At 47.7% G+C, this 12,182-nt stretch overlaps 1 protein-coding gene across 16 annotated transcripts in view; it reads right to left on the reverse strand.

The window, feature by feature from the left end:
* Positions 1-12,182, reverse strand: part of FNBP1 (formin binding protein 1) — a 70,106-nt gene that overhangs the window by 19,842 nt on the left and 38,082 nt on the right. For 6 of the 16 annotated variants that reach the window (XM_087704928.1, XM_087704929.1, XM_087704927.1 and 3 more), the window contains exon 9: positions 9,795-9,989. In XM_087704928.1, coding sequence (XP_087561054.1) covers positions 9,795-9,989 — 195 coding nt within the window. Of the gene's footprint in view, positions 1-822; positions 913-4,646; positions 4,830-9,794; positions 9,990-12,182 lie in introns of all 16 variants that reach the window. The other 10 variants (XM_087704920.1, XM_087704917.1, XM_087704918.1 and 7 more) reach the window with 4 other exon arrangements.

Below are 12,182 nucleotides of genomic sequence, written 5' to 3' on the forward strand. Positions count from 1 at the left end.
TAGATCCGGAAGGGACTCAGCGGTCAATAGTCGATACGGGTTGCTGTCAACTGAACATTTAAAGATGTGTCACAAATACCACTGGACTGGTGCTAATGGCTGATATAGGTGCTGCCGGCATCCTAAGTATCAACCAAGTATCTCCCTAAGATGTATGAAGCTCCGAGTAACACAATTTTATGCAGTTCCACTGGTGTTATTGCAGGAGGCTGCAATTTCTTGATGCGTTTTGTAAAATTCTTGGCCAGGGTACCAAGTGCCCCGGTGACCATGGGTATCACCGTTACATGCTTCATCCATGGCCGTGTAGTTTCGATGGCCAAGTCGCGATATTTCTTGATTTTTCCCCCAATTCTTTTTCTTTGACTCCGGCATCTCCTGGTACTGCGATATCAATAAACTGTATGCTTCGGCCCTCTACAACCATGATATCTGGCATGTTGTGTTCCAAATAACAACAACAACAACAACCCACCGCAGCCTATCGTTCTGCCAAATAGCCAGTTTTTGCTTCTCCCATCTTCTGGGCATCAGCAAAGAGAGTTTCACTGCAGCGGCGATTCTGCCTCTTTCGTGGAAGGTTCGCTGTGGATTTTCCAACGTTTACGGTTTTTTAAATCTCCAGCCAACCCAGCACACTGTGATGTGAAGGAAGCGGGGCCCCCGTCCCTTCAAGATTTGGGGTTTTGTTTTGCTCGCAACCTCCTGGGGGGGGGGGTTGTTGCTGAGGGCCGAATTGGGACTTGGGGCGTCCTCCCCCTTGCAAACGTTGCAAACGCGTCAGTGGTTGCGTGGGCCGTCCACACCATCCACGGGACTTACAATGTACTCCCTAGCCTCCACGGCATAGGTGGCTCTGCCTAAGCGCCTCTTCATGTGTTCTTTGTCAAAGTACAAAGACTGGGATTGTTGCTGAGTTAGCAAAAGAAAATACAGGTGTTAAAAAAGAGAGGAGGAGGAAGAGGAGGAGGAGCAGAAGGGAGAACGGAAAATAATAATAATAAAGAGAGCTACATTTATTCCTCCTTCAGCAATAAAGGTTACCTCTGGCTGGAGCGTGATGGAAACAACCCCAAAGAAAGATAATTTGAACTGCGAGATGGTTAACCAGGAATCAAACACTGTAAGAGGGTGGCCAGGTTACGAACTGACACAGGTAGTCCTCGGGCTTGTGACCAGGAATCAGGACACTGTTGTGGGCTGCCAGTGACCAGTGGAGCTGGCAGCAGATTCTGACAGCGAGGCGGTTGGGGAGGAACCTGGGCCAGTCCTGGAGTCTGGGGAGGGCTCTGAGGAGGGCTCTGTGTCAGAGGCAGAGATGGGGACAGAGCCATCTGACAGTTACCAGCTGCCTTCAGAGTCAGACATCAGTGAGGCAGAAGAACAGCTGGAGCCTCTTCCCAGTGTGCACATGTGCAGAGTGGCCAGACGAAGGGAAGAGCTAAAGAACAGGGGGAGACTTGAGAGTAAGGCTACAGGTGGACGGTGAATGACCCCTCCCCAGAGGAAGTAAAAGAGGAGCGAAAGGGGAATGGAGTTTGCAGGAGACCATTAGTTCCCATAATTGGTTTGTGACTCTCCGAGGCTCCTTGCCCAGTTCTGCAGATTTTATGCCTGTCAGCTCTCCAAGCCAGATAAGGTCTGTGACCATAAATCCTCCCTCGAAAGACTTTCCTGGGGGTGAACGAGCAGAATTCACAGTCCATTAATAAAAGGGGTTTTTGTAGGGACCAGGATTTGGCTTCATGCTCTTGGGAAGCCTCGGTCAAAACAGGCACACAGTGCTGACAAGTACAGTTGTTAAGTGAGACATTCCTGACTGCGGATGATCGGGTTGACTTAATGACTGTGGGCTCCCTTAACGGTGATGTGAGTTTGCTTAACGTCCGTGCCATTGGCTGAACGACCATTACCCAAAAAAAAGGTCATAAAATCAGGTTGGTCACGGGATGACTCACTTAGTGACCGTACTTCTGGGCTTAATTAGGATCATAAGTCAAGGACTACCTGTATCAGCCCTCCAGGTCTCAAAAAAAGAAGAGCTGAGAAATAAAAAGGGTTGACGGAAACACCCCCCTTCCCATCACGCATTTAAGATGAGAAGCATTTAATACGAGCAGCATCTCCTTTGGATGCAAATTCGGAGCAGAAGTCTGGATAATCCAGAACCCAAGGAAGAATGGCCAGGAGAGAGAAAACAACTCCTCCCAGGGGGAAAGAAATACTTAGATAAAAAATTAACTAATTACTGACGGTCCCTAACCCCGATTCCATGCAATGCTTCTAACCCAGTGTTTCCCAACCTTGGCAACGGGAAGCAATCCGGACTTCAACTCCCAGAATCCCCCAGCCAGCATTCGCTGGCTGGGGGATTCTGGGAGTTGAAGTCCGGACCGCTTCCCGTTGCACAGGTTGGGAAACACTGTTCTAACCTACTACTCCGAATGTTTAAACACAGCAAGGACCAAGGTAATCATAGGTTTGATCAATAAACTATAATTGAAGGACGGCATTGCATGAAACTGCCTTTTGTAAACTTCCCCACATTGGTTTATGTGACTTCAGAAAACACAAAAGGACCGAAATGCTCAGTTTAATGAATTTTCACAATTCCTTCCGTGGCTCGGGTTCTCTCTTATTAGGGCCAAGCCAGAAAAATGAATAATTTATCCAGTCACAGGAAAATCCCTCCCACGATTAATATTAATAATTTAAAACCCCTCACATTAAGAAAACTAGCTTAGCAGTTTATTCCCTGACAGGCTAACTTTTTAGAGGCGGGGAGTTCCTTGAAGTTTTAGAGATATTATTTTACACTGAATTATAATCCATTCAATTTAAAAGTAGCAGTTTTCAATATCCCGTCCTACGGAACACTAGCTAGTTGTTTAATCCCAAATGAAATGAAACCCACAATACATTTTCCAGCTTGGCTAGAGTTTCAGAGTGAAGATCCTAAAATGGAAAAAAAAAAAGCCCATGCTCCACATTTTATTTCATTTTTCTTTCCAAACATGCCAAGCACCTACCGGATTTCTTCCGCAGGGAAAAACAATCACACGCTATTAATCTGCAAGCAAACCAGGGCTGAAATAATACTAAAATAAGATCAACATCCCCAAAAGCTGAAAAAAGGAAGAAATTAAATTTTATTTTTTTTAGGCATTTGCGGCAGGCGGATTGGAAAAAAGTATTAATTCGGACAATCTCAGTGTGATTGTGCACCCACAACGCACAACGTGGAGAAAGAATCAAAAGCGAAACATGGCAAATGATTAAAAAGACATTTCTGGATGCAAAACAGGTCAGATAATCACATGGGAAGGGAAAGGAGTCAATAACATCCATCGGGATGGAAACCACAAAGATTCCAATGTCACAAAACAACAGTTCGCGACAAATTGCAAGAAAAGGGCCGCATTGTCAGTGCCAGCGCAACTTTGAATGGCCACTAAATGAATGGTCATAAGTCCAGGACTACCCTGACTCTAGAGACACTGATCGGGTTTGACTGTTTCAATGGCCAAACTGAATAACAGAGTTGGAAGGGACCTTGGAGGTCTTCTAGTCCAACCCCCTGCTTAGGCAGGAAACCCTACAATACTTCAGACAAATGGCTATCCAACCTCTTCTTAAAAACTTCCAGTGTTGGAGCATCCACAACTTCTGGAGGCAATTTGTTCCACTGGTTAATTGTTCTCACTCTCAGGAAATTTCTCCTTAGTTCTAAGTTGCTTCTCTCCTTGATTAGTTTCCACCCATTGCTTCTTGTCCTGCCCTCAGGTGCTTTGGAGAATAGTTTGACTCCCTCTTCTTTGGGGCAGCCCCTGAGATATTAGAATACTGCTATCACTTCACCCCTAGTTCTTCTTTTCTGTAGACTAAAAGGTAAATGTTCTCCTTGCACATCTGTGCTAGTCATTCCTGACTCTAGGGGGCAGTGGTGCTCATCTCCGTTTCAAAGCCGAAGAGCCAGCACTGTCCGAAGACGTCTCCGTGGTCATGTGGCTGGCACGACTCAATGCTGAAGGTGCACGAAACACCGTTACTTTCCCACCAAAAGTGGTCTCTATTTTTCTACTTGCATTTTTAAACGTGCTTTCGAACTGCTAGGTTCAGGACGAGTCACGGGAGCTCACTCCAGTAGGTGGCTCTAAGGATTCAAACTGCCGACCTTTTCTGATTGACAAGCTCAGCGTCTTAGCCACTGAGCCACCGCATTGTCTAGACTAGACATGCCCAATTCCAGCAACCATTCTGTATAGGTTTTAGCCTCCTAATCCTCTCGGTTGCTCTTCTCTGCACTCTTTCCAGAGTCTCAACATCTTCTTTCTATCGCGGTGACCACAACTGGACACAGCTGGGGCTTCACCAGTGCAGGGTAAAGGGGTCCTAATCATTTCCCGCATACAAAGGCCCGTGTGACTTTTTTTGGGGTGGTTTCACCGTGGGGGTTTTTGACTCCGTGCCGAATTCTAATTCTCGGGCCGCCGAGCTATGGGTCTCACACACACACACACAGACTATGGCCCTCTACAAGGAAGGAAGGAAGGAAGTGGACGTAACCCTCAGTTTCCCCAAACGTCACAACAGAACGTGCAATGGAAGAGGAGAGGAAAGCCGACAGACACACCCGGAGAACTTACCCCGCGCTTTAGGCTCCTGAAGCAGTGGATTTTGGGTTTGGAGGTCATGAATTCGTTGAAGCGATGGGACAGGGGTTCCTTTTGCTGCTTAGGGGACTGAGGGCCATTTGGCAGAGCAGAAGGCGAGGCAGAGGAAGGGGGCAGAGGAGGAGGCTGATAGGGGGGTGTTAAAAGGGACATAAGCTACGTATAAGAGATGGAGAAGTGATAGAATTAAAAAAGAAAACAAAACAACAACAACACAATGAAATCAAAAAGGTTAAGGAACCAAACCTGGAACCAAATCAAATAATAAATAAAGCACAGAGCATACACACACACATACAAAAAAAAAGAAAAAAAGGCAAACAAATTTACAAGCACCAAAAAAAAGGGGAACTAAAACCAAAACAGATAAGGGGGGAGGGGGACACCCAAAAACCTGCTGAAAATCAAATTTCGGAAGAATTCCTCCCAAGAAAAGCCACGGACGGAGGCAAAAGAAATCAAAGAAAAAATAATCACTGACGTCATGGGGTTTTTCATAAATAAAAAAAAAACAGGAAAGCAAAGCAGAAGGTGGGCTGGGGGTGAGGGTGGGGGGGAGAGAGAAAGAAAACGAGAGGAAGGGGAAAGATCGGCCCCTTGAATCCGAAAGAAAGGTTTCCCCCCCACCAAAAAAAAAAAGGCATGATCCAAAAGCAGTTTTGTAGCAGGTGGTTAGGATGGCCGCCCATGCTTCATGCAGGAGGAGATTCGGGTGTTAAACAGATGGGAAACTCCGAATAGGGGAGAATATTCCTAGGTCAGGATTGAATGGTGACGTCCTTGGTCCTCTCTGAGCTTGGTGTTTTATTATCCAACTAGGTCAGTGTTTCCCAACCTTGGCAACTTGAAGATGGGGAAGTGTTTAGGACAGTGTTTCTCAACCTTGGCCACTTGAAGATGTCCGGACTTCAACTCCCAGAATTCCCCAGCCAGCGAATGCTGGCTGGGGAATTCTGGGAGTTGAAGTCCGGACATCTTCAGATTGCCAAGGTTGGGAAACACTGAACTAGGTAACGTCATCAGTGCTAGAAGGGAGGGTCGCTTGTTCTCTTCTTCCCATACAGAAGCTTTCAGCAGGCGTTTCTTGACCCAACTAGGGGACACCATCAGTGCTGGTGAGTGTGGCTCGCTCCCTGGTTATATACAGTCGCTCCCAGCTTGGGGGTTTTCTTGCAGACATTCAGTCAGGTAACATCGGGTTCGGATGCGGCATTGCAGGCTAACTCACTGCTCACGGCCACGAAGGTCATTCCGACCCACTCCCATCTTTCCACCGTTGATGAAACGAGGACCCAGATTGTTGGGGGCAACATGCTGACTCTATCAAGTGCTTAGAGACGGCTGTAAAAGCACTACCATGTTCCCCCCAAAATTAAGACAGGGCCTTATTGTCTTTTGACCCCCGAAATAAGCACTTGGCCTTATTTTAGAGCCAAGGCGGCGCAGTGGTTAAATGCAGCACTGCAGGCTACTGCTAGATCAGCAGGTCAGCGGTTGGTTCAAATCTCACCGGCTCAGGGTTGACTCAGCCTTCCATCCTTCCGAGGTGGGTAAAATGAGGACCCGGATTGTTGGGGGCGATATGCTGACTCTCTGTAAACCGCTTAGAGAGGCCTGAAAGGCCTATGAAGCGGTATATAAGTCTACTGCTATATTGCTATTGCTATTTTCGGGGAGGTCTTGTTATTTTTGAGGTGCAGGAGGTGGCGAGCGTGGTCACCTGAGTCTTGCGCTCTTTTTGAGGCAGCCATTAGCGTGACAGAAGGGGCGCGGTGGCTGGGGTTGTGGGAGTGGCCATTAGGTCAGGGGGTGCGTGTGGAATGTCCGCCCCCCCCGGCTTCGCCTCCTCACTTTTGCGTGGCAAGCAACGAGGAGAAATGGTGGGGACCAGCTGCGCACGCGCTCAAATATTTTCGGGGAAGTCTTATTTTCATGGAAACAGGGTATTAATGAGTATATAAGTCTAAGAGTTATTGCTATTATGATCAACAGAATGTAGCACTGGTAGCAGCTACCCTGTTTCCCTGAAAATAAGACCCCCCTGGATAATAAGCCCCGTCGGGCTTTTGAGCGCCTGCGCCTGAAAATAAGCCCTCCCCAAAAACTTTGCAACACAGCAGCAGCCATGAGGTGACCACGCTCTCCGCCTCCTGCACCTCAAAAATAATAAGACCTCCCCGAAAATAAGGCCAAGCGCTTATTTCGTGGGTCGAAAGAAAACAAGGCCCTGTCTTATTTTCCAGGGAAACAGGGCAGCTCCTTCTAGCATTGAGGATGTTACCTAATTAAGTCACGAAATGCCTGCAAGAAAGCGACCAAGCTCTGAACTGCTGTATTTAGGCAGGGACAGAGTCATAACTCATAGCACTGATGATGTTACCTAGTTGGGTCATGAGAGTTCCTGGAAGCCTCCATCCCCAGGTGAATGAGTGTCAACCGGTGAATATGCCATTGCTGGAAATTCTGGGATTTGGAAGAGACTTCAGACGGTGGAGTTCAGTTCCCAGATTTTCCCCAACCAACGTTTGGTCTTTTTGAGGATCCTGGGAATATTCTCCAGAACTACGAATTCCCTTGCCTCTTGAGAGACCGCCTGCTGCCAATTACCTCCCAAAGACCCATTAGATCACACAGGGTCGGCCTCCTCCGGGTTCCGTCTACCAGCCAATGCCACCTGGCTACTACCCGGGGGAGGGCCTTCTCTGTGGCAGCTCCGGCCCTCTGGAACGAACTCCCCGCAGGGATTCGGACCCTCACCTCTCTCCAGGCCTTCCGAAAAGCCGTCAAAACCTGGCTGTGCCGGCAGGCCTGGGGGTTGATGAGTTCCCCTCCCCTCTCAACTGGTGTGGTTGTATGATTCTTGGCTATTTTAGATTTAGATTTAGATTTAGTTTATTTGTATGCTGCCCTTCTCCGGGAGGGACTCAGGGCGGTGAACAACGCAAAGGGGGGAAAGGGGAACATAGAACACAATACACATGATTAAAATAAACAAGAATCATACAGCCACACAGGTCGAGAGGGGAGGGGAACTCATCAACCCCAGGCCTGCCGGCACAGCCAGGTTTTGACGGCTTTCCGGAAGGCCTGGAGAGAGGTGAGGGTCCGGATCTCCGCGGGGAGTTAACTACTTGTATTGTGTTCTATGTTCCCCTTTCCCCCTTTTGAGTTGTTCGCTGCCCTGAGTCCCTCCCGGAGAAGGGCGGCATACAAATAAAATAAATCTAAATCTTGTGGCTGAGAATTATGAATTCTTTAAGCGATCCCTGTATCGCTTAAAGGAAACCATTGGTGGACATTGAAGAACGAGATGCAACCACAAACATCAATAAAGTGAAGGTCAAGGGACATGTGTGAGGACCCCTGGGCCAGACCCATCCTACCCCCAACTCCTAACCATGTAGGAGGCAAAGAGCTACATCTGCAGAAGTGGCGTCAACCCAACGCGAGGAGGAGAACCCAGGAACATGCCTTGTTCATGCTTTGATCATGCGGGTGGTGAAAAAGGAGAAGCTGATGCACGTGGAGAGTGTTAGGCCTGCTCATCCCAAACATTTGCTACCCTGCCCCAGAACGCTTGCCCAGAGGGACCCACGGAGGTCCCGTCCCAACCGCCAAGGAGACACGAAAGCTGGGCTCAGCTTCAAAGGAGTCGAGTCCCCTTTCCCCATCTCAACCCCGTTTCCAGGTGCCACGGAGAAGGAAAAGTCACCTGTTGGGTTGAAGGACCCACGGCTGTGCTCCATCGGCCTCTGGCTTCTTCCTTTGCAAGGGGCCACCACCACCCCAAAACTGATGTGGACAGCGGAGCAAATGTTTAGCCGAAAGACTGAGCATGCGAGTGGAGGAAATAAATCATGTTTCCTAGTTGGACTGAGGGGAGAGGATGAAGTTCTAATGAAGATGCTTAGGTCTTCCAGCCCAATTTAACAATGGAGAAATTGGGCTTTCCTGTTTCCCTAATGATTGAATTAGCTGGAAAGGGTCGAGCAATGGAACCAGAGGAGCAACTGAGGCAGGCATGGAAAAAAAAAAGAAAAGGAAGAAGAAGGGACAGCAATTATTTAGAATTGAGCAGGAAAGTCTGGGGGAAAAAAAATTCAGGAAGTCCTCGATTTACAACAGTTGATTTAGTGCAGTGTTTCTCAACCTTGGCAACTTGAAGATGTCCGGACTTCAACTCCCAGAATTCCCCAGCAGTGGTTAGGACAGTGTTTCTCAACCTTGGCAACTTGAAGATGTCTGGACTTCAACTCCCAGAATTCCCCAGCCAGCATTCGCTGGCTGGGGAATTCTGGGAGTTGAAGTCCGGACATCTTCAAGTTGCCAACGTTGAGAAACACTGATTTAGTGACTGTTAGAAGTTATGACGGTACTGAAAAACGGACAGGACCATTTTTCCACACTTATGACCATTGCAGCATCCCCATGATCATGTGAGCAAAATTTGGACGCTTGGCAACTGACTCATATTTATGAGTCCCCATTTGGGACAATCTGACAAGCAGAGTCCATGGGGAAGAGGCCAGAGTCACCTAAAAACCGTCTTATTAGGTTAACAACTGACGTGATTCACTTAATAACTCTGGCAAGAAAGGCCGTAAAAATGAAGCAAAGCTCACTTAATGAATGCCTCACTTAGCAACGGGAATTTTGTTTCTATTGCGGTTGTAAGTCGAGGACCGCCTGTAACCACCATGGCGAAGATACAACTGAAACAGAGCCAAACAAAACTAACTTCAAACCAATTCAAATCAATTCGGCATTAAAAGCTAAACACAAATTATAAAGAAAAGAACCGTAATTTCAAAAGAAGATGCATTGAAAAATTAAAAACAAAACAAAAACTTTGCCAATGAAAAGAAAAACTGTTACATTAAATTTCAAACAGGACCATCAGCTATTAGTTCTTAGAAACTAATTTCTATTTAAAATAAAAAAAAGAAGAAGAAGAAGAAGAGAAAGAGAGAGAAAGAGAGAGAGAAAAAAAAACACTTCACTGCTGGGATTCCAAAGAAAAAAACTCACAAGTAGCAAAAACTACTGTACAAAAAAGTGTGAACAACTAGGCCAAAGTGTGCACAGGAGAGAGAGAGAGAGAGAGAGAAATGTCATATATACCTTGTTTTTTTTGATGAACGGCCATAATTTGCCCTTCGACTTGCTGGAAAATCTGGATTCGGATTTGCTCTCTTTTGAGTTCGAGAGGCTGGATTCGGAAACGGCTCGCTTGATTGGCTGGGTGAAGTCTTCAAAGTCAACATCTCCTGGGGGTTCAAAGCCGGATTTGAAGGCATCGACCACGAGCTGAGAATCCTGGATGGGGACACACAATGGCAGAGAACAGGGTCACAAACTGAGGATCTTGGAATCTCAAGAACTTTGAAGGAACCGACAAATTAACCAGTGGGACAATTTGCCACTAGAAGTTGTGAAGGCTCCATCCCTGGAGACTTTCAAGAAGAGACTGGGCAGCCATTTGTCTGGAATGGTGCAGGGTTTCCTGCTTGAATAGGGGGTTGGACTAGAAGACCTCCAAGGTCCCTTCCAGGCCTACTCTGATTGATTGAGAGTCTCACTCAATCCAGGTGATGGTGGACCCGAAGGTGCTTTTTTCAAAAGGCAGCCGGACTTCCGTGCTTTCTTTTTCCTTGGAAGAAGTTTCGCTTCTTGTCCAAGAAGCTTCTTCACAGGAAGCAGGTTTTGGGGTTATCAGCTAAGAAAATGACCCAGAATTCTGTCAAGCATGGGAAAATCGGGAAACCCAGGCAGTGTTGTGGCCCTCCAGCGGAGCTGGCAGGAGAGTCGCAGAGTGGGGAGGATGAGGAGGGAGATGGGCCAGTCCTGGAGTCTGGGGAGGGCTCTGATGAGGGCTCTGTGTCGGAGGCAGAGAGGGGGCTGAGGCCGTCTGACAGTTATCAGCTGCCTTCAGAGTCAGACATCAGCGAGGCAGAAGAACAGCTGGAGCCTGTTCCCAGTGTGCGCATGCACAGAGCTGCCAGAAGACAAGGACAACTAAGAAATCAGGGTCGACATGGGAGTAAGGCCACAGGTGGATGATGAATGGCCCCTCCCAGAGGAAACAAAGGAGGAGCGAAGGGGGAGGGGGCTTTTGCAGGAAACAATTTGTTCCTTCAGTCGTTTCAAGAGTGGAAAGTTCTGTTTGTGACTGTAAGAGACTCTGGGCCAAGCCTTGCCTTGCCCTGCGGTTGGAAACTGGTTACCTGGCAGCTCTCCAAGCGAGATAAGGTTCGTGTGGATAAACATTCCTTTGAAAAGACTGTTTGCCAAGCCTTGCTGACTGGGAATGAAAGGAATCCACAGTCGTGTAAATAAAAGAGACGAAGACTCTGCTTCATGCTTGTTAAGGAAGCCTGGGTCAGAATAGGGGTTTGCAGGGGACACGAGGGTGTGTTCCCAATTCAGTAACTCTTCCCAAACTTCACAGGAAGGGATGGGAAGAGGAAAGGGAAATTAAGAAGGGAATAGCTGCGAACTGGAGAGACAAAGAAAAGCAGAGGAAGCCGCATCCTGTATGTTCCACCTCCTCTTTTTCCAATTTTATTTGGTATTACTTTATTTTCCAACCTTTGCTTTATCTTTTCTAAGCCGTGCCACATCCCCTGCCCTGGGTTCTAACCTCCTGTCGCTGCATCGGAAGGAAACACGGCGACTGTCTTTATCCAGACAGGAAGCAGGAAATCGGACGGGCATCCAGAGCAAGTTCAACTGCTGCTCTCAGCTTTCTGAATCTGTGCTGTTTAAATCTGTCATCTCAGTCCTGCCCACCTGCCCTTCGATGGGCCTCACGGTGGTGGTGGGGGGGGGCGCACCTCTGGCTTGCAAGCAGCCCTCCACTTACGTCCAACAAGTAAGAGCAGAACTTCCACTGCTAAGCAAAAGGGTTGTTAAGTGAGTTGCATTTGAGCGTGTAACAGCTGGCCACAGCTGTTAAGCAAAGCACGGCATTCATTGTTAAGGGAATCGCTAGTGTTTTAAGTTAACCGCTTGTAACGGATGAAGCAACCGTCACAAGTGTGAGGACCGGTTGTAAGTAGAGGACGTCCTGTACATGAAAGGGGACAACGGATGCACTGCCTTAAGCATAAAAAGCTGCAGTGGAGGAACCACATCCGACTCTTTTTCAAAGAGCAAACATGGTTTACGCCTGATCATCTTCATTTAACGAGTCCTTCGGGATTGGGTGGCATATAAATGTGTCTAATAAAATAAATAAATAAATAATAAATAACGACCCCATCATCCCTTGTGGGGTGGAGTCTGGGCAACTAAATGGAGCCAGCAGAGTGTTTTACTGGCCGGATACGCTTCCTGTTGCCAATGCGGAGTTTTGTTCGGCAGATACATTCTCCTTGTGCCCAGAGAGAGGAATATCTGCCTCTACCTGGTATCGAACTCCTGATGGTGAGGCGAGAGCGCCACCTCTAGGCCACCGCACCAACTCTACGGCTTACACCTGACGAACAGGGTTAAATATCACCTTCCCCA

The sequence above is a fragment of the Thamnophis sirtalis genome, unplaced genomic scaffold (genome assembly GCF_051295495.1).
Source record: "Thamnophis sirtalis isolate CommonGarterSnake01/CBP01778 unplaced genomic scaffold, rThaSir2_p1.2 scaffold_2, whole genome shotgun sequence".
NCBI classification, from domain to species: Eukaryota; Metazoa; Chordata; class Lepidosauria; order Squamata; family Natricidae; genus Thamnophis; species Thamnophis sirtalis.